General features: G+C 35.7%; 1 protein-coding gene, 1 long non-coding RNA gene and 1 pseudogene across 39 annotated transcripts in view; 2 read left to right on the forward strand and 1 right to left on the reverse strand.

Annotated features, from left to right (window-relative positions):
- Wnt5 (Wnt oncogene analog 5) overlaps window positions 1–27,595 on the reverse strand; it is a 208,524-nt gene that overhangs the window by 110,939 nt on the left and 69,990 nt on the right. For 34 of the 37 annotated variants that reach the window (XR_015273203.1, XR_015273199.1, XR_015273198.1 and 31 more), the window contains 2 exons: window positions 21,235–21,319; window positions 404–584 (listed from right to left, as the gene is read on the reverse strand). Coding sequence is in view for 27 of the 37 variants with exons in the window: in XM_086839714.1 (XP_086695840.1) it covers window positions 404–584; window positions 21,235–21,319 (266 nt within the window). In the remaining 10 variants the exon portion in view is untranslated. The remainder of the gene's footprint in view (window positions 1–403; window positions 585–21,234; window positions 21,320–27,595) is intronic. The other 3 variants (XR_015273207.1, XM_086839804.1, XM_086839811.1) reach the window with 1 other exon arrangement.
- Window positions 3,767–7,508, forward strand: LOC147644847 (uncharacterized; annotated as a pseudogene).
- LOC147644848 (uncharacterized) lies at window positions 11,440–16,184 on the forward strand. 2 transcript variants are annotated; one of them, XR_015273223.1, is made up of 3 exons: window positions 11,440–13,512; window positions 13,583–13,714; window positions 13,776–16,184. It is a non-coding gene; the product is annotated as an uncharacterized LOC147644848 (long non-coding RNA). The 2 variants fall into 2 exon arrangements; XR_015273222.1 differs by having other exon boundaries at window positions 11,440–13,714.

The following is a 27,595-nucleotide window of genomic DNA, read 5'->3' on the forward strand; positions in this document are numbered from 1 at the left end:
CCTAATTGCAAACTGTAAGGTTATCTAAATTCTTAAAGCACAAACTTTTTAAAAATCAATATTTAGGAGAAACATTGAAGTTTCTAGTGTATAGCAAACTTTATCACGCGTTATAAATATCAGGGCTTAAAACAAGCATTTTTTAATTATGCAAGTCTTTATAAAGCATTTTAGATAAGGGGCTTCAGTAAATATGACATTATAACTTTTAGCTCTATACTATCTCTGAGCATATTCGATAATTTGTCCGAGACTCGGGTAAATAATAATACTCTTCCGATTTAGCCAGGTAAAGGAAAATATTTTTTAGTTTCAAAAGCGATTTATGGTTATACCACCTGTGTTATTTATTAAACATGCTGTATGTGAGAGTTAGGTTAAAAACTTATTTTGTTTTACTTACTTATAGGCATATTCCAGATTGTCGCCACATCCGCCCCAGGACCAATCGTCATGAAGCTGATTCGGCCGAGTGCCGCGAGAACAACCACAGGAAGCTAATTGGCCATCCCTACAAGCACGTGCTATAAAACTAGTCACAGTTGCGGACGCAAGAGCATGAATAAATGCCATTTCCGGTGCCGCTAAAATTATTAAATACAACAATGTTATTAAGTTTTACGTTATCATTGACGAAATGGTACGATCAGTTAGAGGTACCCCTACAGAATACCACAAAATCCCTCTGCATCTATAAAAATAGTAAATAGTAACACAATAAAAAAATTTTAAGACCCTTCAGTACCAAAATTCCTTTCCTGTCCGATTCCTGGTGTCATGTTCGAAAACCAAAAGAGAGAATTCCGGCTTCTGCCGATGGTTTGATTTTATATTTATACCTTTGCAGGGTATTATAATTTCCGTCAGAAGTTTGCAACGCAGTAAAGGAGTCACCTCCGACCATACAAAGTATATATATATATATATATTTCCAGCATCAACAGCCGAGTAGCCATGTAGCATCAACAGCCATGTCCGACTGTCCGTCTGTCCGCTTCTACGCAAACTACTCTCAGTTTTTAAGCTATGTGAATGAAACTTTGTAGATAGTCTTCTATATACTCTCACTCGTATATATGTCGGAACGAGCCGGATCGGGCGACTATATCGTATAGCAATAACCTTTTTTAGTTTTTAACAGATTTGCATATAATTTAAAATATAGGAGTTCTGAAACATTTTAAAATTTTGATTTTAATTTTATTAAAATCGGAAAAATATATCATATAGCTGCAACAAAACCGATCGGCAAATTTTTAGAAAAAAATTAAACCTTTTGCAGATTTCATTAAAGTTGAAATACAGGAGTTTTTAATCGTTTTAGAATTTTGTTTTTAATTCTCTTGGACGTTGATGCACTAAGGTCAGTACATTCAAGTGGCCCGTATGACACCAGGCACGTGCCTGTTTGGGTTAGGTGTTAGTAGGCGCGACGGTAAATATAGGACAGAATACGAGGGAATTGACTACCGGCGTATAGGATCTAGTAGTTCTACATGGTACATGGAAATTAAGTTGACTCAACAAGTCAGCATTTTCCACATCACCATGTATGAGGTTAAAAATAAAGGTTATCACTAGCATCGTTCTATGATTGGCTAAGGACGGCAAGTTTATTAATAGGAGTCTTTGGTTTGCATCCCAATTTAAACCGCGTAGAGCGAAATGTAAAAAGTTCTTTTGAACCGACTCAATGCGTTTACTATGGACACCGTACTGAGGGCTCCAAACGCAGCATTCATATTCTAGGATAGGACGAACTAAGGAAGTATATAAGAATTTAGTAACATAGTGGTCATTGAATTCCCTCGACTACCGCCTAATAAATCCAAGCACAGCCCTGGCTCTATTCACCATAGACGAAATATGATCAATAAAGTCAAGTTTTGGGTCCAAGCGGACGCCGAAATCGTCAACAGTATTAATTCTTTCCAAAGAGCAGCAGTTCAGCGTGTAAGTAGCAAGCTTAGGAACGACACGAGAGAATGTCATTAGCTTGCATTTCGAGCCATTTAAGTTTAATAAGTTTACACGGCACCAAGTTTGAAAATTATTAAGATCTGTTTGTAAATCCGACTGGCAGGCGACGTCATTGTATTGCACGCAAAGCTTGACGTCATCCGCGTACATAAGTACTCTGGAGTTAGTCAAGACTTTGGGCAGGTCATTTATAAATAATGTAAACAATAAGGGTCCCAAATGGCTTCCTTGCGGGACGCCAGATGTAACCCTTAGAACATTGGATAAATTATTTTTAAAGGGGACCTTTTGCGTCCTGCCATTCAAATATCTTGAGATCCAATTAAGAAGATCACTTGGAAAACCCATTGAATCGAGTTTTCTAACGAGGAGAGAATGGTTAACAGAGTCAAATGCATTACTGAAATCAGTATAGATTACATCTGTCTGACAATTATTATGGAAGCCCTTTATAATATAGGAAGAGAGCTCCAAAAGATTTGTTGTTGTTGATCTTCGCTTCATAAAACCATGTTGACATGGAGAAATAACCGATCTACAAAGGTGCTGCAAGTGAGGGGTGATAATGTTTTCAAATAATTTAGGGATGGCCGACAACTTAGAGATTCCTCTATAATTGCTCGGTAATCATCCAATTTGCTACCTTTTTTGTGGAGAGGAATAATAAACGATTATTTCCAAATAATGGGAAAGTGGAAGGTTTCTAAGGACAAGGTAAACAATTTCAGAAGGGGATAGCACAGGGCGTCGGCCCAATACCTGAGCACACAGCCAGGAATATCCGTCGGGACTTGGCGAATAAACTGGCTTGACATGATGAAGATCTAAAAGAAGAAAGCTTTCGTTTAGGATAGGACAGAAAATTAAGTTTGATTTGGGTATGTCGTAGGAATAGGTCTGTATAGATTACGAAGAGCTAGAATAGGTTGTTTGAAAAAACTGCGAAAATAGATCGGCTATTGCCTGATCATTATTTGCGGTAGTATGTAGTGTTAGTAGTAGTGCGTTTAGTGTTAACGAAATTATAAAACTGTTTTGGGTCCTGTGAGAACTGGGCCCTAGAACGAGTTAAATAGTTTTTATAACACTGCGCGTTCAGCATGGTAAAATTTGACCGAGCTGATAAATAAGATGAAAGGGCAGATTGAGAACCGGTGAATTTAAATTTAGCATACAATCTAGATTTTTTATTCTTAAGTAGGCTGAACTCTTTAGTAAACCACGGCGGTTTATCCGAGCTTGGCGGATAATATAACGGAACACATTCAGTAAAAAATGAATTCATGGAACTGTAAAAAATATCCACGGCAATTGCCATGTTAGTGCACATGTATAGATCGGACCAATTGAACTCGTTTATAAAATTATTCAGCTGTTCAAAGTCCGTCTTACGAAAACATAGGACTTTATTGGTTGGACGGTCAGAAACATTCTCTACGTCACACCCGATATCAAGGGTCACATCGAAAGTTGGATGATAAGGATCTTCGGGCTGCGTCAGAGGCGCCACCCTTGCTAAACTGACTCTCGCAGGATCAGAGACGAAGCGAAGATCGAGCACGCGCTGTAAGGAATTTCGCACATGGTTGAATTGAGACCGCGAAATGTCGAACAAGCCAGCGAATAAGTCATGTTGTGTAGGTGTATGGAGAGCATTGGTGGAGCACCAAATAGCACCAGGGATATTAAAATCTCCTAGGACTACCAACTGGTCTCTATCCAAAAGTCTGCTGGAAACCATCTGAATAGCGGAAAGGTAATTCCAATAAATAGGAAGATCTCGACAATGGAGGTATGTAGGAACAGGTAATGAAAATGGAGTTACCTTTGATAGCTTTGATAGCTTCACACAGAGGAATTCAACATCGTTGCATTCCTCAAAGGTTAATAATTCTGACGTGAGTGATGAGTCCACCGCTATAAGAACTCCACCCTCGCGTCTGATATGGCGATCTATCCGATATACTGTGAACACAGCTGGAAAAACTTCGGAGCTCAGAATCTCCGGCTTTAACCAGGTTTCTATGAGCACAAGAACCTGAGGTGCAAACGAAAGGCTATCAGAATACAAGTTAGGAAGCTTACTACGTAAGCCTCTTGCATTCTGATTGGAAATACCTAGAGAGTATGTTAGTTTTTTGGGTCGGGATTGGAAGACGTAGAACGCGCAGTGGTATGATCAGGCCTGGGAAGAGTTATTCCTATAGGCCGCTTTTTCTTTTTCTTCGTTAGGAGAGCAAATAGTGTTAAAGAGCTCGTTAGGGATATTTAATTTGAAAGATGAAATATCCCTAGAGTAAGAAAATTTAAACTTTTCCACCTTTATCTTTAATTTATCTGCTTTGGTGTTGCCTTGTATAAAGGCGAGAACATCTTCCGATGTTTGATCAGGGGAGAGCCGCGAAACAAAAATATGTCTCGTAGGTGGATCCGCTAAAAGGGCTTTTGGCAAGGCAGATTGGTTATCTGCCGTGCCATTGTCGGCCGGTATTCCGGGCCTAACACTCTTGGCAGATATATTTGTGTGCACGGGACTTGGAGGGGTCAATATTTGCGACCCCCCCAGGGGACAAAACAGAAATCACCGGCGGTACGGGCACTCTCGCTGCACATTCGGGTACCGAATCTTTTCTAGCGCTCGATCTCAGCACTCTTGGAATTAATGCAGAGGTCGAGGGCTGTGCCGAGGGAGGCTGCTGCTGAGAGCCCGTTGCAGGTAGTTGGGGTCCGTCTACATGCTGCCCACCAATAGCATTTTTTTGCGCCTCGGAGACTCATTTAATAGCGTAAGGCTATTAAATTGGGCGTCTAGCGCCAAGAACATATCAAGAGTTTTACGAAAACTCGTTAAAATGCCGTTAAAACCGTATTTGGTTTGCCGCATGAAAGACATCATTTCCCTTTCTACATCGCAACAGGCCTCACAGCAGGCCGATGTTTTTTTTTTACATCGTCCACCTTCCGAGCTGAAACTCCAATACACTTGGCGTGCATGACGTTGTCGCACAGCCAGCAGCCGATTGTAGGGTCACCTGTTGAAATATCCTTTTTGCAGGTTTTGACGAAACAGACAATATTTACGGACATTATAAGGACTTACCACTGTACTTTTACTTGGAAAAAGAAGAGGAAAAAAACAAGAGAGCTATGAAAAAGAAGTGAAGAAGTCACAGCGAGAGCGAGAGAGTGGGAGAGCGTGGGAGATCAGAGAAAATAAGAAGTGCAGCGACACAGCTAAAGCGAGAGAGTGGGAGAGGGTGGGAGATAAATAGATAACAAAAACGTTTAGCTGTTGCGACGCCGCAAACAAAAGCTGAACAAAGAAGGCACAAAAAGGAATGCAAAATATGCTAAAGCTAGCACTAGCAGCACAACTAAATTGGAAAATAAAACCAATTATATACACAAATTAGAATAGCTGCATGCGAAGTGAACGGGAAGTTATAAACACAAATTAGAAAATTTAAGTTAACCCCGGTGGTTAGATTCAAACTTTAATACAAAACGACAAGCGCAAGAAAAAACACGTCCGTTCACTTGGAAAGATGAAAGATATTTATTATGAAAATCGAACGACTATATCATAAAGCTGCTGCAACCAGTTGACTGTGAGAGTCACTTGCCCAATAATGGCGCCAAGAAAGATTTTAGGTATTGCCGCTCATACTCACTCTATTTCATTACTTTTTTACATAATCAACCGCATTTCCCTCCTCCTCCGGGAAATTTCCCGTCTCCTACTTTATATAATTTTGTATTGTTTTAGAGTTTCGGTTTTAATTTTATTAAAATCGGACGACTATATCATAAAAGCTGCTGCAAGCGTACACTTAGAGAGTCACTTGTCCAAAAATAGCGACAAAAAAGATTTTGGGTATGCCTCCTCATCTCACTCTATATCTTTATTTGTTTACATAATCAACCGCATTACCCGCCTACTACTTGACATAATTTGAGATATAGCCGTTTTGTATTGTTTTAGAATTTCGGTGTTAAATTTATTAAAATCGGACGCCTCTGTCATAAAGCTGCTGCAAGCAGTTGACCTTGAAAATAACTTTCCCAAGAATAGCGACAAAAAAAGATTTTGGGTATACCTTCTCATGCTCACTCTATTTATTTATTTATTTGACATAGTATAAGAAGGTTTCAACAAAACAATTGGTTATATACAAAAACATTGCTTATTTATTAGATAATTTCTAGTCGTATCAATTTCGCGACAGTTTCCGAATGTCAATATATAGCAGAGTTACGTTAATTATTGTGTTCTTGTTTTAACATAATCAACCGCATTCCCCGCCTCCTATTTGACATAGAACAACAAGGTGTAAGTAAAACAATTGCTTAGATACAAAAACATTGCTTATTTATTAGGTAGTTTCTAGTTTTCTAATTTTCGCGACAGTTTCCGAGTTGTACCCATGTGTTATTAATTATTGTGTTCGGGAATTTTTTACTCTGGGAGAAAAATAAAAAAAAAAAAACAAAACAAGAAAATGCCGCGCATATCTTCTTAGGCAAAACTCTGGCGAGAGAAGACGACAGCAGGTGTAAAAAACTGCGGATAACGCTTTCTAGAGAGCGATCGAAGAAAATCGCAGGCCAGAGCGTGATCGGGGTGCTGCAGCGCATGACCTCGCCAGACAAAATCCGGAGGAACGACAGCGGCAGCAGGCTAAAAATGCAACCATACGCTCTAACTGGAGATCTGAGGAGGAAAGTCGGAGGGCAGAGCAAAGTCCACAGGATCATGAGGAACAACCCAATAAATCGGGCACGGGAACAACAACGCAATACAATCCATCATCGGAACACTCGACTTCAGTCGAGACTTCGGGAGCAGCATTTTCAGGAAATGATTGAGGAGCGACTCCTTACACATACACAGGTCCATTTCTAAAAATCGACAGGCTGAATCATCGAGGCAGTCACAGCGAAATATTACTACTACGGAGGATCAACGGGAACGCCAACGTCAGAGGGACCGAGCCACTGCGAGGGAAAAAAAGGAAAATCAAGTACGGGCCAACTGAAAGCTGTGTATGCTGTAGAGGAACATGGTTTCCGTCTCAGATAAGTGGCTTGAACAAAATTTCTATTTCTGCTAGGTTTCCCAATTTGAATGTAAACAACGCATTTTATCTTAGTAACACATGTCGTCAGAGTGTTTCGAAGGGTCCGCTACCATCCCTTTGTCTCTCTAATGGGTTTGACTTTCAAGACATCCCTGAGTGTCTTAAAAATTTAACATGCCTTGACGAGAGCCTAATTTCTCCGCGAATTCCTTTTATGCGAATTATCTCCCTAGGCTATGAAAAGCAATGTGGAATTAGAGGTGCAGTAGTAAATGTTCCAATTTCAGTACCTGATACGGTAAGCGCAAAGTTGAACGTCATCATCATCAGTACTCTAGATTTCATAACAACCTGCGGCAGGTCATTGATAAAAAGTGTGAATAACAATGGACCCATCGGTTTGAAGGTTACGTTGGAAGCCCCTAATAACAAATAGGGTAAGTTCGAAAAGATTAGTAGTGGCTGCATTAATGTTGTAAGTAAGGTGTGATGATATTCTCGAACAGTCTTGGGATTGCCGATCACTATAGTTAATAACAAAAGATTTCTTCCAAAAAAAAAGGGGGAAATTCTGATGATTCTAAAGATAAGGTAAACCATTTAAGAAGGTGGAGATACAGAGCCTCGGCACAATACCTTAGCATGCAGCCTGGTATTCCATCGGTACTTGATGAATATATTAGCTAAAATTTAATCGGGGAAGCGTAAAAATTGGATTTACGCTTAGTGTTAACAAAGTTATAAAACTGTTTTGGGTTCTGGATAAACTGAACCCTACACGTTAAGTAGGTAAAGTTCGACCGAGCGCTTAGATAACTAGAGAGATACAGTGTGGGAAGTTTATATTTATTGTAAAGTTTAGGTTTTACATTTTTTAGGCGCGTTGGCTCTTTGTTGAACCAACGCGGTTTATTAGAGAAAAACGGATAGGTTACCGGAACACTTAACGAAAAGAAAGAGTTCATTGCACTGTAAAAATTGTCAACGGCGGTTGACTTGTCAGAACACATGTACAGATCGGACCAACTAAATTCAGATATTAAAGTACTTAGCTTTTGGTAGTCAGCTTTTCGAAAACAGCGAACTCTGTCAGCTTTTCTATTAGGTTTGAATCCTAAGACGGGTAATAGTCTCTATAGTCACTTCGAAAGCTGGATGGTAGGGATCTTCAGGTTTCGTCAATGTAGGAACTCTAGTAAGATTTACACCTACAGGATCAGAGACTATGCCTATATCAATTAAAAGGTTTAAAGAGTTATGCAAATGGTTAACTTGAGATAAAGACAAATCAAGCAAGCCATCAATGGGGTCAGTCTAAAGGACATTTGACACACCATCATTGGATCTTCAGACAATGGAGGGATATACGAAATAAATATAAATTGTGTACTAACCCAGAAAAAATTTTGGCTTCAACCAGGTTTCAGTAAACACAATTACCTCAGATGCAAAAGAGAAGCTACCTTGCGTATAGGCTAGAACATCTTCCGATGCGAGATCAGGTAGTCCGGGCGTTAATGGACCCTGGGTCATTATTTCGATGGAATCAAGCGGAGACAAAGATTCTGACACCGCAGCGGACAAAACGGATATTACTTGCGAAGCTGTTACCATTACCCCCCACCATTGGACTTGGTATTGGATTTAGGAGCTGTGGCGCGGGGGTGTGGCAGGTAATAGGTTGCTGTGAAACACAGCAATAAGGCAATCCATTTTTCCCCATCGCAGATAAGTACACCTTGTGATTTACATTTATTATTATGGAAAAATTAAAAAGAAATATAAAGACGTTCGACGGTGAAAAATATGCGATATGGAAATTTCGAGTTAGAGCGCTTTTAAGGGAAAATGATTCGATTAAAGTGATTGATGAAACTGGTGGTGAATTTACTGATGTTGAAAAAAGTGATATGGTAGAATTTGAGAATGCCGATCCAGAAATGTTTGGTGATTATGAAAAAGAAGACTTAGAATCGCAGATAAATATTAGAAAAAGTGACAGAATAAAGAATAAACCAAAAATATTTTATCAAGATTTAATAAATAATTGTGTAATGCATACTCAATCTTTAATCTATTCCATACCAAATAAATTTGTCGAAGTTAAATATAAGACAGATAAAACATATTGGGAGAAAGCTTTTAAGGGGGTAGACCACCCTGAACGCATAAAAATTGGAGAGTTTTTCAAAAATTCATTTTGACCAAGTTATTAGGAATACATCTTTTTATTTATTAGTACATCAAAGTACATATGTTAAACTAAGAAATACTTATTGAAAGAAAAAAAATATTTACGAACGGCGGAGATATAGCCAGTCAAAGAACGATTTTTTTTTAGGGAATGGTCGGATGGTGTACATGCTGCACACCACATTTGTTATCCGAAATTCAAAAACAAAAATTTTTTATAAACTATATAAGTATGGCTATAGCATGACGTAGCCGTTTTTGGAAAAATTTTTTTTGAGGAAATGGGAGCACTGTAAAAAAAAAATTTTTTTTTACGAAATTTTCGTTTTAAAAATTTATAACTTTAAAAAAAAAACTTTCGTATCGAAAAAATCCTAAGTCATGCCATAAAGGGCATTATAGAGAAGCTGTGTAAAAAATTTGAAGAGAATCGGTCTAGCGGTTTTTGAGAAATCATGTACACCGTTTTAAAATACGTAGTTTTGAGAAAAACGCAAAAGAAGATAAAGAAAGTACTCTAAGGTATACCGGCAGCGCTCACTTCTAATGGCTGTAGAATTCACAAGTAATGAGATATTTTTAAGCCCAATGTCTTAAAATGACCGTAAGAATATCGGCATCAAGATTAAGTAAAAGAAATAAATTAGATTTTTTTTAAATGTCAGGGTGGTCTACCCCCTTAAAGAAGAATTGGACTCACACTCATTAAATAAGACTTGGTCAATTGTACAAAGGCCTAAAAATAAAAATATAGTTGATTGTACATGGATTTTTACAATCCAACAAAATTAATTCGGCGAACCAATAAAATATAAAGCCAGACTTGTTGCTCGTGGTTTTACGCAAGAATACTTAGTTGATTATAAGAAACATTTGCACCTGTAGCAAGAATCTCAAGTTTTAGATTGATTATTTCTATAGCAAATCAATATGACCTTTTAGTACATCATATGGATGTTAAAAAAGCCTTTTTGAATGGAATATTAAAATAAATTTATATGCAAATTCCCGAGGGTCTAAAAAGTAAAGAAAATAAGGTTTGTAGACTACATAAAGCTATTTATAGCCTCAAGCAAGCTGCAAGGTGTTGGTTTGAAATTTTCGGGAAAGCATTGACAGAAATAGGCTTTGTTAATTCCCCAGTAGATCGTTGTATATATCTTCTTGACAAAGATAATATATTATATAATATATATATTCTATTATATGTAGATGATTTAGTAATCTCTACCAAAGATAAACAAGTAATGAAAAATTTTAAATTATACCTAATGAACAAATTTAGAATGGTTGATTTAAATGAGATTAAATATTTCTTAGGTATAAAAGTTGATAAAAGTGTTGGTCATATAAGTCTTAGTCAATCTGCTTACATAAAATCAATACTTTGAAAATATAATATGGAAAATTGCAATCCTGTTAAATGTCCTCTGCCAACTAAACTTAATCATATTGCTCTTAGCTCAGATGATAAGTGTGATGTCCCATGTCGAAACGTAATAGGATGTTTAATGTATATTATGTTATGCACAAGACCTGATTTAAGTACAGCCGTTAATTTTTTAAGTCGTTATTGTGAAAAGAATATCATAGAACTTTGGCAATGCCTGAAGAAAGTTTTAAGGTACCTAAAAGGTACAGTTAATTTAAAGTTATCTTTTCAGAAAAACTCAAATTTTAATGAGTTTTTGGTCGACTATGTGGAATGGGGTGGCAGTGATTTAGATAGAAAAAGTACTACTGGGTACATATTTAAAATGTTTGATTCCAATGTAATTTGTTGGAACACAAGGAAGCAAAATTCAGTAGCAGCATCATTAACAGAGGCAGAATATATGGCCTTATTTAAGGCAGTTAGAGAAGCCAAGGGGCTAAATTCATTATTAGTGAGCTTAAAGATAAAAGTAATTAATCCAATTAAATTGTATGAAGATAACTAAGGACGTATAAGTTTGCCAATAACCCTTCATGTCATAAACGTTCAAAGCACATTGATATAAAATATCATTTTACAAGAGAACAGGTTGATAAGAACCTAATTGAAATTGTTTATTGACTAAATCATTACCAGCGCAACGTTTTTGTGATCTGCGAGATCAAATGAATTTAATAAACTGAACAAAGGACTGAAATGGAATGAAATCGATCTCATTAAAAATCGAGTGGCTGTCTCAACTTTAAGTTTTTATTTTATTTTATATTATTTTTAATGATTTGAAATGAAATTGTATAACGTAAATTATAATTTGTACAGACTAATTGGGTTTTTGCGGGTTGTCCCCAATCTTTGCAACAAATATTAGACTGAAATTGTACTACTCCCATTATAGCATATACTGACACTTTTTCTTATGTAAACTATAAAAAATATATACATATACATATATACTATTTTTGAGGAGGTGTGTGGAAATGTCATATTATTGAAAGCAGAAATAGTATATACATAGATATATATTGAATATCGATAGATTTGGCATTTTTGTTTTATGCAGTCTTACTATTTTTTATATTTTTTTTCGTTCTCTAAGAGAACTTCTCTTCCTGATTGGTTCCTTACTGAATAAACACGTGTGTCAGCTATAAAATTAAATATCCGCAACAAAGTATTTTATTTAATTATTACTACTGGACATATATAAAAACGAAAAGTCAGGACAGACCAAGAGGAATACCAACGAGTAATATCTGTGTTCCATTGCCTGGAGGTTCTGCAGATTGATCTATTATCTACAGATTTTCTACAGGAAAGGTCGAAGAGATACATAAGTAAGGGTAAAGATGAGAAAGTTCGATCGTAACGGTTAAGATACAAGATACAGCAAGATCTGCTTTCTTATCGGCATAAAGGTCGCCGAAAGTATTGAAGAAGAACCTAATCCAAAGAGGATAGCAAGTGGTGGATTTAAGATATCCAGGCTGGGAGTGTAAAGAGCATGCTAATGCTGATACTATTTGATGCTCATCAGTAAGCCCAGCCAAGTATAACATATAAATTATGAATAAAAAGTCAGTCATATATCTAGATCCAATAAACGAAGTAGAAATTGTCACTTCTTGGAATTTAGTTGTAATTTATAAAATGGATCCTTATTATTAAATGATAAATAAAGGTACGGCACTAGTAGGTAAAATTAGACTTAGGGGGGGGGGGGGAAATGGCTCAAAAAAAAGTTTGGGAAGTTAATTGGCCGTGGAGTAATGCGAATGACATGGCATGTGGCCAAAGGCCAGGCGAATGTTAAATACTAATTCATATTGGGTTGAGCTACAAAAGTAAAAGCACTCAGCTATTTAAAGTTCAAACAAAAACTAAGGCAAGTTCAATCTGGGAATTCCAAAATGGATGTGATTGATTTGGCAGAGGAATGTATTTTAACGCTTAGGTCTGATTGCACAGGTCGTATACATGACAAGATCCTTGTTGCTCAATATAATTTTAAATCAGACAGACTGGAAACAATATAATCAGCTTATTATGGAGAAATAGTAGACATACTAGATCCACTTTCGAACGAAATGGATTAAATATACATACATTATATATATGGCCATACTTCTTTAATCATATGTTAAATAATTTAAAGGATATATGCCCTACGTAAATGTAGCGTAAAAAGGCAATTACTAGCCATAACATTTGACGGCCAAGCACAAAATGTTTAGATATAATAATTATAATTCTTAAATTTGTATTGTAATTGCACTGTAATGTAAACATTACAAAATAATACTTCCAACACCTTGGCAAAATGTTCACACATAAACACTTATATATAATATATATAAGAATTTTATGTAAAACTATTAAACCACATTTGTCTGCTTATCATTAAATAAACAACGATTGAGCATATCTGAAAATATTCATCCCTTAAGCTAGGTACACACGATGCAAACAATTTACAGCAAGTTGAAAATAATTTGCAGTAACAGTTTGCACAAATGTTTACACCTATGTAGATTCATAAGGGCTATTTGTTCATCTGTACTATTCCATGTGGCGGCTTATTGTTTGTATGGTGTAGAAGCATAGCCTCATACATAATAAAGCATGAATCGGATCAAAAATAATCAAAACTGGCTAACTCGTTAGTAATTCTTTCTAATTTCTTCATGCTCTGAACCGTAATTAAAACTATTATCAAATGCTCTCACAGCACAAGGGCATCATCAACTATGAAAATCCAGAAAGAAAAATGACGAAAATAAGACGCCAGACCAATAAATTGACGTAGGGAAGGCACTGGTTTTTGCTGTGGTAAAGCTACAAATAATTCAATACTCTTTAAATTTGGTCGTAACTCTTCTGTTTTTACCTCATATTTAAGATATCTAACTTTATTTCACAACAAGAAAAAAAGCTAACTTCGGCACGCCTAAGTTTGTATACTCTTGCAGATTCGATCACTAGGAATTAATACAATATAAATTATATATATTTATGTTTAAAAACATTGAAGGTAATGCTTGCTTTCATTTCATTCACCTATACATATTATATTTAAATTTTTACTTTCACAGTTTTACATTTTCTTCTATATCTAACGATCGTTCCTATGGCAGCTATACGATATAGTAGACGTTTCGGAGAAGTATGGGAACACACTGTGACAAGTATATATGTATGTATACCCTGCAGTACCACATGTCATCAATAGGCCACTGTCATCAACAGCCATCAACGCGCCGACTTCGACTTCAACCGAGGCGACGCTCTGCCGACTGCGACTTCTACCGAGTCGACGCTCTGCCCACGATACAGTTACGACGGTAGTCTCATCGGCAGTCGTCGACAGTACCATGGGTCGGCCGTTGATGAGTGTTGACGAAACATCGATGAATTGTTGATGAATGTTGATGAATCACTGGTTAATTGTTGATGAATTGTTAATGATGACAGCCTAAGACATGCCCATGTTAAATTCATCAACAATTTGTATGGCCATTATTCGATGAATCATCAACAACACCGCCTTGACTGTTGATAAATCGTTGATCAATCAATGATGAATGGTACTGCAGGGTATAGAAAAAAAAAATATATTTCTATATGCATTAATTCCTCATTAGCTTCCAATATTTTTTACCGTTATCATAAATAAGAGCGCGAAGTGCTGCGTTTCATAGAAAGTTTGGAGTGGGGCCCCGGTAATATTGTAATGGAAAAAAGTTACATTTTATTCTCATTTATAAAAATATAATTAAACATTATATGCTGCTATTTAAAAAAGTTGTGGGTTAAATAAACGGTAAAAACTCATTAATATGGAACGTGAAACCAAGTTAACTAAAAAACACGCCGAAGTTTATATACCCTTGCAAATAGAGCTTCGATAGCTAGAAATTAATACAATAAAAATTATTTATATTTATGCCTGCTTTTATTTCATTCACCTACACATATTATATTTACAGTTTTACATTCACAGTTTTGCATTTTCCTCTTTATCTAACGATTGTTTGTATGGCAGCTATATGATTTAGTCGTCTAATTTTTATAAAATTAAAATCGAAGTTCTATAATAATATAAAATGGCTATACCTTAAATTTGTTGGAAATTGAAAAAATTATAATTTTTGATTGTATTAATTTCCCGATCGTTTCTATGGCAGCTATACTATATAGAATTCCGATTTTCATAAAATTTTACACAAATCGTAAATTGATATAGAATGGCCATTTCTCAAATTTAATGAAATTGAAAAACTGAATACTGAAAAAGTTAAAAATTAAAGTTTTTTTGTAAAAATTTTCCGATCGTTCCTACGGCAGCTATATGATATAGTCGTCCGGCTCGTTCCGACATGTATACGAGTGACATTCAATAGAAGACTAACTCCAAAATTTTATTCAGATAGCTTTAAAATTTAGACCCTAGTTTGCGTAGAAACGGATAGACTAACAGGCGGACATGGCAAGATCAACTTGGCTGTTGATGCTGATCAAGAGTATACATATATACTTTATATGGTCGCAGGAGACTCCTTCACTGCGTTGCAATTTTCTGACTGAATTTATAATACCCTGCAAAGGTATAATAATAGATTTAAATTAAAACTCTTCTTGATTAAAGTGAAGGCTGAAAGCAGGCATCAAATAAAATATTCATTTTGATTTGTTGCATAAAAGGCCCTACTTTCCTTATACGAAAATTATACATTTTGGGGCAATGAATTCCATCATTTTCTGATGAAAATAAACTCAATTTAAACGACTTCCTTGCGACTGACGCATCCATAGGGGTTGTTTCTCTATTGATTTTTCCGACTTTTAGCTGGAAATGGCCATTGCGATTTATAGCAGGTCGTATGCATGCGGAAATATTTACAGATCTCTCAGTAAGTAAACCTATTCCCTTTTCTAAAGAGTTAAGTTCCGAAAATTTGCTAGTTTCATCAGAATAAAGCTCACATACATACCAAGGTATCTATATACCAATTTTGGTAGACAATTTCCAAGAAAGTCCTGTAAAATTAGGGTTGGAACATGAATATTGGTTTCAACAGGACAATGATCCGAAGCACACGGCACATAATACAAAGCTTTACTTTCTATTAAAAGTTAAAAATCTGTCGCGAATACCTCCACAGAGTCCAGATCTTAGCCCAATTGAGCATTTGTGGCATCTCGTGAAGCGGAAGATCCGGAAACATACAATAACGTCGAAAAAAAATGCTTATGGATGTCATTGTGGAGGAAAGGATCAAAATAACAGGCGAGAAGCCAAAAAATCTTGTGGATTCCATGCCGAGACGCCTTACGGAGGTTGAACACAGGAATGGATACCATACTAGATATTAAAATTAGTATATTAAGTTAAAATAGTTTTTCGTTAGCTGTGCGCAGACTTTTGCGTGGTCATTTTTTTACAGTGTTAAGTTTAAAATTAAAAATAAAATATAAAGTATTGTTTCATAATTTAAAACAAATTCGTAATTGAAGACAACTTAATAGTTAGAAAAAAAATTGTCCAAAATGTTAATGATTAACTGAACAGTTTGTGTTTAAAGTTTGAATTTGAAATTTTTTTGGGGTGAACGCAGAGATATGCGGTTGAGTGTAAATGTTGGACGGCATACAAAAACCGGACTGGGACCAAAAAAAATCCCGGTAATGCAGTGGCCGAGGTCAAGTCGGATTGGATTTATATAACATCAAAGACGTTAACAAAAAAAAAAAAACTTGTCAAAATTTGGCCCCTAAAAGTATACGCCACCATACGTATTAAACTTTACCTTTATCCTCTGGCAGTTTGACAGACTGTACTCCAAAGCAATTGGTTTAAAAACAAAAAAAAAGAACGATTGACTATTTTTGGGACTTGCATTTGTCCCGCATTGACGCTTATATCCCAATTGGTTATAGTCAAGATGTTGTGTAAGGTACCAAGAAAATTGGTCATTGTGAGTAAATGGTCTGATGATTTGGATAACGGCAATGAAACGATTGTAACCACAGACAATCTCATATCTTTCGATATGATTTTTTTTTAAACAGAAATTTCGTATCAACAATTTTTTTTTCAAAGTTATTAAAACGGCAATGTTATTCCGGATAAATTTGTTATATCTGTATAAATTTAAAAAAATTTGGTTTTCGGGTTTCGGGTTTATAAAGGGCTTCCATAATCATTTTCAGACAGACGTAATCTATACTGACTTCAGTAAAGCATTTGAATCTGTTAACCATTCTCTTCCCGTGAGGGAACTCAATTTAATGCGTTTTCCATTGGATCTCAAGATACCTGAATGGCAGGACGCAAAAGGTCCTCTTGTTCGGAGGTCTCCTTGTTAGGAAATTCAATTTAATGGGGTTTTCAGTCAGAGTTTTTATTAATGGCCTGCCAAAAGTCTTGACTAACTCCAGAGTGCAATACCAAGACGTCGCCTGCCAGTCGGATTTACAAACAGATCTTAATAATTTTCAAACATGGTGCTTATTAACTTATTAAACTTAAAAGGCTCTAAATGCAAGCCAATGACATTCTCTCGTGTCGTTTTAAAGATGGTCTTTTAAAAGAATTAGCTTAATTGAAGATCCTCTTGGATCCAAAACTTGACTTTTTCGATCAGATCAGGGGTGCATCTATAATCAATGTTATAATTATTCTAAGGGCAACTATCTGTAATGGGAGAATTATGAAAATATAAAAAAATCCTACACATCACGCTTCTAACTCTGAATTTAGTGATCTTGTTTATAATTATATACTATTGCTCTGAATTTAATAATTTTGATTGTAATTATAAATTATTTTCTTCTTTTTAGTTCGGTTATTTATAAAAGCGTGTTTTTTTAGTTTTTTTAACTATTATTTATTTAAATCAAATTTTATCAAATTATTGCATTTTCATCGGTCCTTGAGAAGTATTCAAAGTTTTAAGTTTATCAGATATTTGGAAACCTTTGAAAATAGTGCTCAAAGATTCCGTTACATACATATGTACATACATACATCCCGAACTAATAATAGGAAATCATCATTGTTCAATTTGTTTACGATTTTAGAAATTACCGGATCCGTTTATTGTACAAATATCCAATTTTCCGATATTTCGGTCATATCAATTCGCTTCTCTTCTATTGTCTTTGATACTTGAAAATTAAGTTCTGGATTCCGACTAAATGAATTTCTAGATAAGATGTCTACGTGTGTCATATTCTATGTATTTCAACATCAAATGGGTATTTATTCATCATTTTATTTCTATATGATTTTATAGAATTAGAAAGAGAAGCATCAAGAATTTTCTTCTATGAAAATAATGAGGAAAATCTTTTACAGCATTCACTACCACCAACTCTTACAATGCACTATGGTCCAGAAGTTGATTTTTTTGGCATAAATTCGAAATTTTCATGTTTAAATTTTGTATTTTTGATTTAAAATTATTAAAGTTAAAATATCAAACATAAACAAAACTAAGAAAAAATGCTTTACAAGCTTCTCTGAAGTTTTTTTTTAGCTTTCGAAACCACACAATCGAATAGCTATTTGGTAATAAGAAATTAGCGGCAAATTGCTTTGTTTACTTTTTTACGTGAAAATAAAAATTCTTTGTCCGAACAAACTGTTGATAGTAATGAAAATTGTAAATCAAGGTATGTATTTTTTACTGAATATAGTCTGTTAATGTGTAGTCTTAGTGTTTGTGTTTTGTTTAATGTTCAATTTATGTGTATTTTCTATAGAAAATTAACATGCGTCCCTTGTGTTTCGTGGAAAAAAACTAACGACCTGACGGCTGCTGACAAAAACTAATTACGTCAGTTTATACTAAAATATGTCGTTCTTTATCGGTAATTAACAACTTTTCCCCGTTCGTCCCCCTTTTCACGCAATTCCCCAATATTTAGCGACGTTCGAATTTCACCATAGCGATCTCTTCGATATTTGGCTCAGCAATAATCGCAAAATATCATCTGTGTTAGATTGCATTTATAAGAAAATGAGCCATTACCACGTCGAAGATAATAAAAAATTAGAAATCAATAAAAAAAACAAGTAATTTTGAATCAATTATTAAAAAAATGACTACCAAAATGCAACTATATGGTCGAACGTTTTCAGGAAAAAATATGGAATGATATGATATGGGTCTACGAGTAAGCGTGCCAAAGCAAAATGGTAGCGGGAACAGCAATGCCGGTAATACAGCAAGAAGAGCTTTTGCAAATATTGAACAAATATCATCCATTACCGGCTTTGACAAAACCCTTTTAAATAATTTTCACGTTATATTAATAGCAGTTTCGTGTAACTTTTATATAAACTCTGACAAATTTCAAACTTTTTGTGAGAAAACGATTTGCCTATATATGCATAAATACCCGTGGTACCCCATGTCACCAACGATTCACAAAATATTAGTCCACGGTTTTCAAATATATAATTCAACGTTAGTTCCACTAGAATGCTTAGGCGAAAATGCTTCAGAAGCCCGCAATAAAATCTATAAAAAAGACCGACTCTCACACGCAAGGAAAAATAGCCGAATCAATACTATGACTGACATTTTCCACAGGGCGATCGATTCCTCGGATCCGTTACTATCTAGTGTCTGTTTAAGGGAAAGAAAACGAAAAAACACAAAAAAAAGCAATTCCCAAAGAAGTATTAAGCCTTCTGGAACTGCCGTCAACCGAGAACAACATCCCATTTGAAAAGGAATTGCAATCTGATTGTGATGCGGATTACGACTTGAACGAAGGCAGCTCAATAATACTAGAAGAAGAAGAAGAAGAATATAATGTTTAAGACAAAACCCATACATAACATATACCTATGTATATATATAAATGTAAGTATATTGTCTGAATTCAGCTTCATACTAAATTTCTAATTATAATACTACGAATCGGTTTGTATGGGAGGCAATAGAGGGCGTGGTCTCTCAGACTCAAAAGTTTTTTTTTACATTATTGTCTTTCTGAAAAATCATAATGTGCAAAGTTTTAGGTCTGTAACTCTATTTTTTGAATTTATGCCAAAAAAATTTACTTCTGGACCATAGTGCAATGTTTACACCTATTTAGATTCATAAGGGCTAGATGTTCATCTGTACTATTCCATATAGCGGCTAATCTATACTGATTTCAGTAAAGCATTTGAATCTGTTAAGCATTCTCTTCCCGTGACGGAATTCGATTTAATGGGTTTTCCATTGGATCTCAAGATACCTGAATGGCAGGACGCGAAAGGTCCTCTTGTTAGGAGGTCTCCTTGTTAGGAAATTCGATTTAATGGGGTTTTCAGTCAGAGTTTTTATTAATGACCTGCCAAAAGTCTTGACTAACTCCAGAGTGTAATACTAAGACGTTGCCTGCCAGTCGGATTTACAAACAGATCTTAATAATTTTCAAACATGATGATTATTAACTTATTAAACGTAAACGGCTCTAAATGCAAGCCAATGACATTCTCTCGTGTCGTTTCAAAGATGGTCTTTGAAACCTCTACTTATAATAGACTTCGTCCAATTATCTTATGCTAAGCATTACCATTAATTTTTATATCATCCGTGGTTACGTGGAAAGTGCTGACTTGTTGGGTCAGCTCTATTTCCACGTACTGAGTATATATACTAGATTCTATATACCCTTAAAGATGCGGTATTGTGTAAAATACTTTGAATTCTATATCCCTTTTAGAGTTTTATGTGCAAATTTCAGTGATTTGCACATAATAATCTCTAACACAAATAGTCTTCATAAAAACCTTAAGGGGGTAGACCACCCTGAACGAATGAAAATTGGAGGGTTTTTCAAAAATTCATTTTGACTAAGTTATTGGGAATACAACTTTTTATTTACTAGTACATCAAAGTACATATGTTAAACTAAAAAATACTTATTGAAAGAATGAGGGCATTATAGAGAAGCTGTGTAAAAAATTTGAAGAGAATCGGTCCGGCGGTTTTTAAGAAACTATGTACACCGTTTCATTTACATTACAATTTATTTATATATCTTCTTAATTAGCACAACAGCCGTGTCGATCTAGGCATGTCCGTCTGTTCGTTCATCTGGCCACTCGTTTGCTTGTCCGTCTTTTTTTCCATCTGTCTGTCTGTCTCTCCGTCCATCCGTGCGTCCGTCTGTCTGTATATATTATTTTTTGATTAATAATCGAATAGCTTCGGCGTGTCAAAGTAAGCTTACTTTCTTGTTTAACATAAATATATATAATAAAGATTACATTAATTCCTAGTAATCGAGTTGCAATCTGCAAAGGTACACAAACTTCGGAATCGTTTTTTTTTTGCGAATTATTTCCTGAAAGTCGTTGCAAAAAAACGAAAAGAAAGTTGAACTTTATATTTTCTAACAAAAAATTGTAAACTTAATGGGGTTGCTGATTCCTTTCGCCACATTTTTTTGCGAAGGTTTTGTTCTAGAGGCGCTACCGTGAGGCGGGGGCAGAAACGGTGGGAGCGGTATATTAAAGTAGGCATAAGTACTATAACATTTATTACTTACCTAAGCTCGTCATTGGACCAAAAACAGTTTCATCGTTAGTAATACTGCAATTCCAGCGACGATTTTTAAATTGAAATTGGCACTCCTAAAAAATTTAAGCAAAAATTTTATTTTATTCATATAACATTTTCATAGTAATAATATGTATAGTATGATAATAGTATGTATAGTAATAGTATGTATAGTAATTATAGTAAGTATAAAGTGGATTCACGTTAATTTTGATACCCGGTACTGTAAAAAATAGAAAGCCATCTATATTTTTATAATCTTTCAGGGTATTATAATTTCAGTCAGAAGTTTGCAACGCATTGAAGGATTCATCTTCGACCAAACAAAGTGTATATATTCTTGTTCAGAATCAACAGCCGAATCGATCTAGCCATGTCTGTGTGTTCTTCTGTCCTGTCCGTCTGTTCGGCTGCCTGTCTGTCCGTTTCTACGCAAACTAGTCTCTTAGTTTTAAAGCTATCTGAACAAAACTTGGCAGTTAGTCTTCTAAATACTCTCACTCGTATATACATATGTCGGAACGGATCATACGAATATATCATATAGCAGCAATAGGAACAATCAAAAAATGTTTACAAACAAAATAAAACCTTTTTTAATTTTTAACAGGTTTGCATCAAATTTAATATATAGCCAGTTTATATTATCCTACAATTTTGTGAAAATTTTATGAAAATCGGACTACTTTATCATATAGCTCCCATAGGAACGATCGAGAAATTAATACTATTAAAAATTATAACTTTTTCATTTTTCAAAATATTTTAATCAAATTTGAGGTTTAGGCCTTTAATATTATTCTAGAACTTTAATTTAATTTTATAAAATTGGACGACTTAGCTGCCATTGAAACGATCGTTAGATATAGAGGAAAATGCAGAACTGTGAATGTAAAACTGTAAATACAATATAATATAATATATTATATGTATAGGCGAATGAAATGAAAGCAGGCATTACATCATTGTTTTTTAACATAAATATATATAATTTACATTGTATTAATTCCTAGTCATCAAAGTTTTATTTTTGGCTTGCCGAAGTTACCTTCTTTTCTTGTTTCTAGTTAACATTCTTATATAAAAAACGGCAAAAGATTTATTCGACAACTGAAGAGACCCCTATAACTCCTATAACAGTTAAGTAATCTAAATTTTTGTCAAACTTCGTGGCTTCAAACTCTACGTTAACGCTGTCAGCGGTCAAGTCGTCCCCAGCACCAGCAAGTCCCTATGATACCCCTACAGAGTCAGCGATTCCCCCCACTGAACAGCAGCAACAGAAAGCAAAGTCAGCTGCATTAAAGAGCACCTCCTCCTAGAAAGCAGCAGCAGCCATCACAGCAACAACAAAGGCCTCAACCACAATAACAGCTAGATCTTCAGCAGCAGACCTCCCCTCAACAAAAGCGATGCAGCAATCAATCAACGATCAACAATGGCTGCGTCAAGAGCAAATGTTCCTGCAATCAGTCGGTCTTGGTTGCTGAGGTTTGTGTCTTGTATTACCTCAAAATACTCCAGAAGCCGCTCAGATTTGCTGGATATTTCCCAGCTAATGTTACTCAACCATGAGTCAAATCGGCCTTAACAGTGGTGTGTGGAACGCCGACGGACTCGCCAGCAAAAACTTGAGCTGGAGTTCTTTGTTTAAAGTCATAATATTGACGTAATGCTAAAAGTTGCACGGCTACGATATCCAGCAGAAACGCAGTAGCTTTGCAATTATATTAAAATTCGGTCTTCAATGTTACCAGTTCTATTGTTTTCAAAGTCGAAATGTACAATGTGTCACTGTCAATGTCAAAACTGACCTTGGCGAAATACCAATGGTCTGCCGACGAATTCAAACAAATTTTTTGACGACCTGGGAACAAAGTTCATGTTCCCAGGAGATTAGGATAGAATGCTCACCACAGCCTCTGAGGTCTCGATACTCAGAAAACTCCTGCCTCGAATGGCGAGCGTTCCCCGCTTCCAAGCAATAGTTTACCGGCTTATTTTTTATTTATTTATTTATACATTTTTTTTAAACAATTTTATTTAAAATCTGTCTATAGACAATGAGCCAATTTTTTAACAATGATATTTACAATAAGAGAAACCCTTCAATAAAGCTTACTATTATGTTACATACCATTTACAGTTTCATTAGTACTGGAGATCAAGAACTTGTTTTCTTTTAAGCCTTCTAATTTCTAAGCTGTTATCTGCAAGTTTAATTACTAGATTATTTTCATGGCTGTGTAATTTGTTATATGCTACTGTATATATGCTATACTGTTTTTATACCCTTGCAGGGTATTATAATTTCAGTCAGAAGTTTGCAACGCAGGGAAGGAGGCACCTCCGACCATATAAAGTATATATATTCTTGATCAGAATCAACAGCCGAGTCGATCTAGCCATGTCCGTCTGTCCGTCTGTCCGGCTGTCCTTCTGTCCGTCTGTCCCTTTGTCCGTTTCTACGCAAATTAGTCTCTCAGTTTTGAAGCTATCTGAACGAAACTTTGCAGTTAGCCTTCTATATACTTTCACTCGTATATATGTCGGAACGGGCCAGATCGGACGACTATATCACATAGCTGCCATAGGAATGATCGGATATTTTTTACAAAAAATATTACAACACTTTCAGTTTTCAAATTCAGTTTTCAATTGATCAAATTTGAGATATAGCCATTTTACTATACTCTACAATTTTGTATAAAATTTTATGAAAATCGGACTACTATATCATATAGCTCCCATAGGAACGATCGAGAAATTAATACAATTAAAAATTATAACTTTTTCAGTTTTCAACAGATTTTCATCATATTTGAGGTATAGCCATTTTATATAAGTCTTAAATTTTGTGTCAAATTTCATGAAAATCGGACGACTATATCATATAGGTGTCATATAAACGATCGTTTGATGTAAAAGAAAAATGCAAATCTGTTAATGTAAAGCTGCAAATATAATATGTATAGGTGAATGAAATGAAAGCAAGTATTACTTCATTGTTTTTTAACACAAATATATATAATTTATATGGTATGGATTCCTAGTCATAGAATTTATACCTGCAAGGGTATATAAACATCGGCGTGCCGAAGTTAGCTTCCTTTCTTGTTCTAATTTCATCTTTCACAAATGGGATTATTAATTCTTTATGGATAGTTGCGTTTATCATACAAAAAGGAGCATTAAAACAGCTTCTTAAGAAGGATCTCTGGGTTTGAGCTGCTGGCTGTTCCCCACAGTTATATGCTGTACGTTCGTACCGGTTTGAGAATCGCATGATATAGAAGAAGTAGTAGAAGTTTTCTACTCTTATATTATTGGAAACAGCCACTTTTAAAACCTGGAGTTAAGCACTTGGTAAGGTTGATAAGATCCCTACGTAGCAGGTATATGAGATCCCAAGATCCCATAGACCAAAGGGCATGTACAAAAGACCTCCTGCATAGAACCAAGCGCGAATATTTCGACCTATGAAAATCCACTCAGAAGATCCGAAAGATCTCTAAAAAAAAGCAACACATGGTGTAGATTTGACTCTGAAATTCCTGCAGCTTTCGCAGACGAGCTGGAGAATCGCTTCCACCCATTTGACCTCGCAACCCATGAGGATGTTGGGGAAACTCTGGTCTTCTTGAATGCTCCTTCCCCGGATGTACTACCGATACAGCTTGTGAGATTCTCACCATATCTGAAAGCTACACCATAGCAAAGCGCCGGAATTTTATTGTATTGACAGCAGAGTTACAAAGGCTTTGCCAAATAATCCACCATATATCCACCACTTCCCCTCCCAATGGAAGTGTGCTGTTATATCTATGATACCAAAACTAGGAAAACCGGAGAACCTTGTCGAGTCATACAGACCAATAAACTTGCTACACACATTCTCTAAAATATTCTAGATAATATTTCTTAGTAGAATCATGGGAGTAAGAAGTGTTCAGGATTCCATCCCCGATCACCACTTTGGTTTTAGACAAGATCATTGGACCCGAAAGCAGCTACACAGAATTGTTCAGCACATTCTTAATGCATTTAAAAATAAGCTTTCCAGGGTCAATCTGCACGATTCCATTAAGGAATGTACCGAAAAGAAACTGCACACTTTCAATTGTGAAAAGCTCTCAGTGGGAGGTTTCGATCATGCCATGCGGTGCACCGTTAGAAAGCTCTATTAATTCTGAGTTGTTTGCATGTTCTCTTTTCACTATTTGTTTTGCACATTTCGCAATGCCTCGTATTGAAGAACACGTCCGTCAAAAAATTGTGCACAATTACTGCACAGAAAACGGTGTTTCGTACCAAAACTTAGCCAAACGCTATAAAGTAAGCGTTAATAGTGTTAAGAATATTATTATCAAATTTGGGAAGACATGTTCTCTAAAAGATTTGCCAAAAACTGGCAGAAAAAAAGGTCCAAGGGATGCCAGCGTCGATAAGAAGGTGCTAGCTTTAATTGAGAAAAATCCCACGACGTCAGTTCGAGATTTGGCCAAAAAAGCGCGAACAAGTGTAAGTATGGTGCAGCGCATAAAACAACGGCATGGCCTAAAGACTTATAAAAAACAAAAAGTGCCAAAAAAAGTTTGCGCCAACGAGAAGTCGGCAAAACGAGAGTACGCAAGCTTTATGATCGCTTGCTCACTGATGCAGTGGAATGCGTCGTAATGGACGGCGAAACATATGTAAAATTGGACTCAAAAACATTACCAGGCCCCCAATTTTACACAAAAGCCAAAGGTGAAACAATTAGCGACTCGGACACCAAAATAGAAATGGACAAATTTGGGGAGAAAGTCCTGATATGGCAGGCAATTTGCACATGTGGCCTAAAAACCAGCCCATTTTTCACAAATGGCACAATAAACGCAGAGGTTTACCAAAAAGAGTGCATTAAAAAACGTTTAATACCGTTTTATAGAAAGCACAACGTGTCGACAATATTTTGGCCAGACTTAGCGTCAGCGCACTATGCCCGGTCAACATTGGCGCTCCTTGAGGCGGAGAACATCAAGTTTGTTTCAAAAGAGGAGAACCCACCAAATTGCCCAGAGCTGCGACCCATTGAGAGATATTGGGCCATCGTTAAGCGAAATATAATAAAAAATGGTAGTCTCTCCCAAAATAACAAAGAAATGAAAAAAAACTGGATGCGTGCAGCCGGCAAGGTCACCAAGGAGAGTGTGCAGAACCTGATGAGAGGAGTTAAGCGAAAAATTCGCTTAAAAATAAGAAGTTAATTTTTTTTAAATTCTGTTTATAAAAATTGAAAGTTAAAGTTTTGCTATAAAAAGAACAAAAAGAAAAATTGAAATCGAATCAAAAACATGAAAGTTATAGTAGAAAGAAAGTGTGCAGTTTCTTTTCGGTACATTCCTTATCACCCCAGGCGCAGTACTTGGATCTGATCCTGGTCAAGCGGCTCATATGGAAGCAGCATACTAAAACGATCGCAGCTACACACCATGCTAAACTCAAGAACATGAACTGGTTGCTAAAGTCTACAAGCAAGCTCATCCTTGAGAACAAATTGCTATTACTTAAGTATATCGTTCTTACTTCGTTGACCTACTGCATACGTAGCTTCTGACACCAACGTCATGAAAGTGCAACGTATCCAAAACCCAGCGCTGCGTATGGTTGCTCCATGCTATGTGAGGAACGACGCCCTTGGAAGCGGCTTACACATTCCCTCTGTCAGGGAAAAAATTAACAGTCAGTAAGTCGGTAATGAACGCCTCGCGGCCCATAAGAACTAGCTAGCAGCATCTTTGGCCAACCTGACAATCAGAAGGCGACTCAAGCGAAGGCATTCCGGCGATCTTTGGACAAAAGGACGACACACTTCTGGTTTCCTTAAATTGTAATCACTTTGTTGTTTAAACTGTTATTTCCTTTTCCTATTATTTCCAAGTCACCTTGTTCTCATTGTAAACAAAGTTTTACAGCCATTCAGTTGATTGATTAAAGTGAATACATTTTATAAGTTAAACCAAAAAAAAAATGTATACGTATATGATGAAATCTTGAGGCTTATGGATTGGTCTCTTTCTAACGAATAAGGAATAAGAAAAATGTGTATACCAATTTATTGTTCATCTTTTAGTTTCAACTTAAATCGCAAATAAAATTTCTTATTTTGTCTTTTTAAAATCTCAATAGGAACCTATATAAGAAATCGTATTAAAATTAACTGCTTATTAAAATTGTAAATGATGTAATACCAATAAAAGTTGTTACACTCATAAAAATTTTAACTTGAAATCGCCATTAAAAACCCACTTCTCGCCCGTAGTTTTAGAAATTCGCCATTAAAGTCAAGGCAAGTCTCCCCAAATTAG

Source organism: Drosophila serrata, unplaced genomic scaffold (genome assembly GCF_035046125.1).
Source record: "Drosophila serrata isolate PLE 108 unplaced genomic scaffold, ASM3504612v1 contig_82, whole genome shotgun sequence".
NCBI classification, from domain to species: domain Eukaryota; kingdom Metazoa; phylum Arthropoda; class Insecta; order Diptera; family Drosophilidae; genus Drosophila; species Drosophila serrata.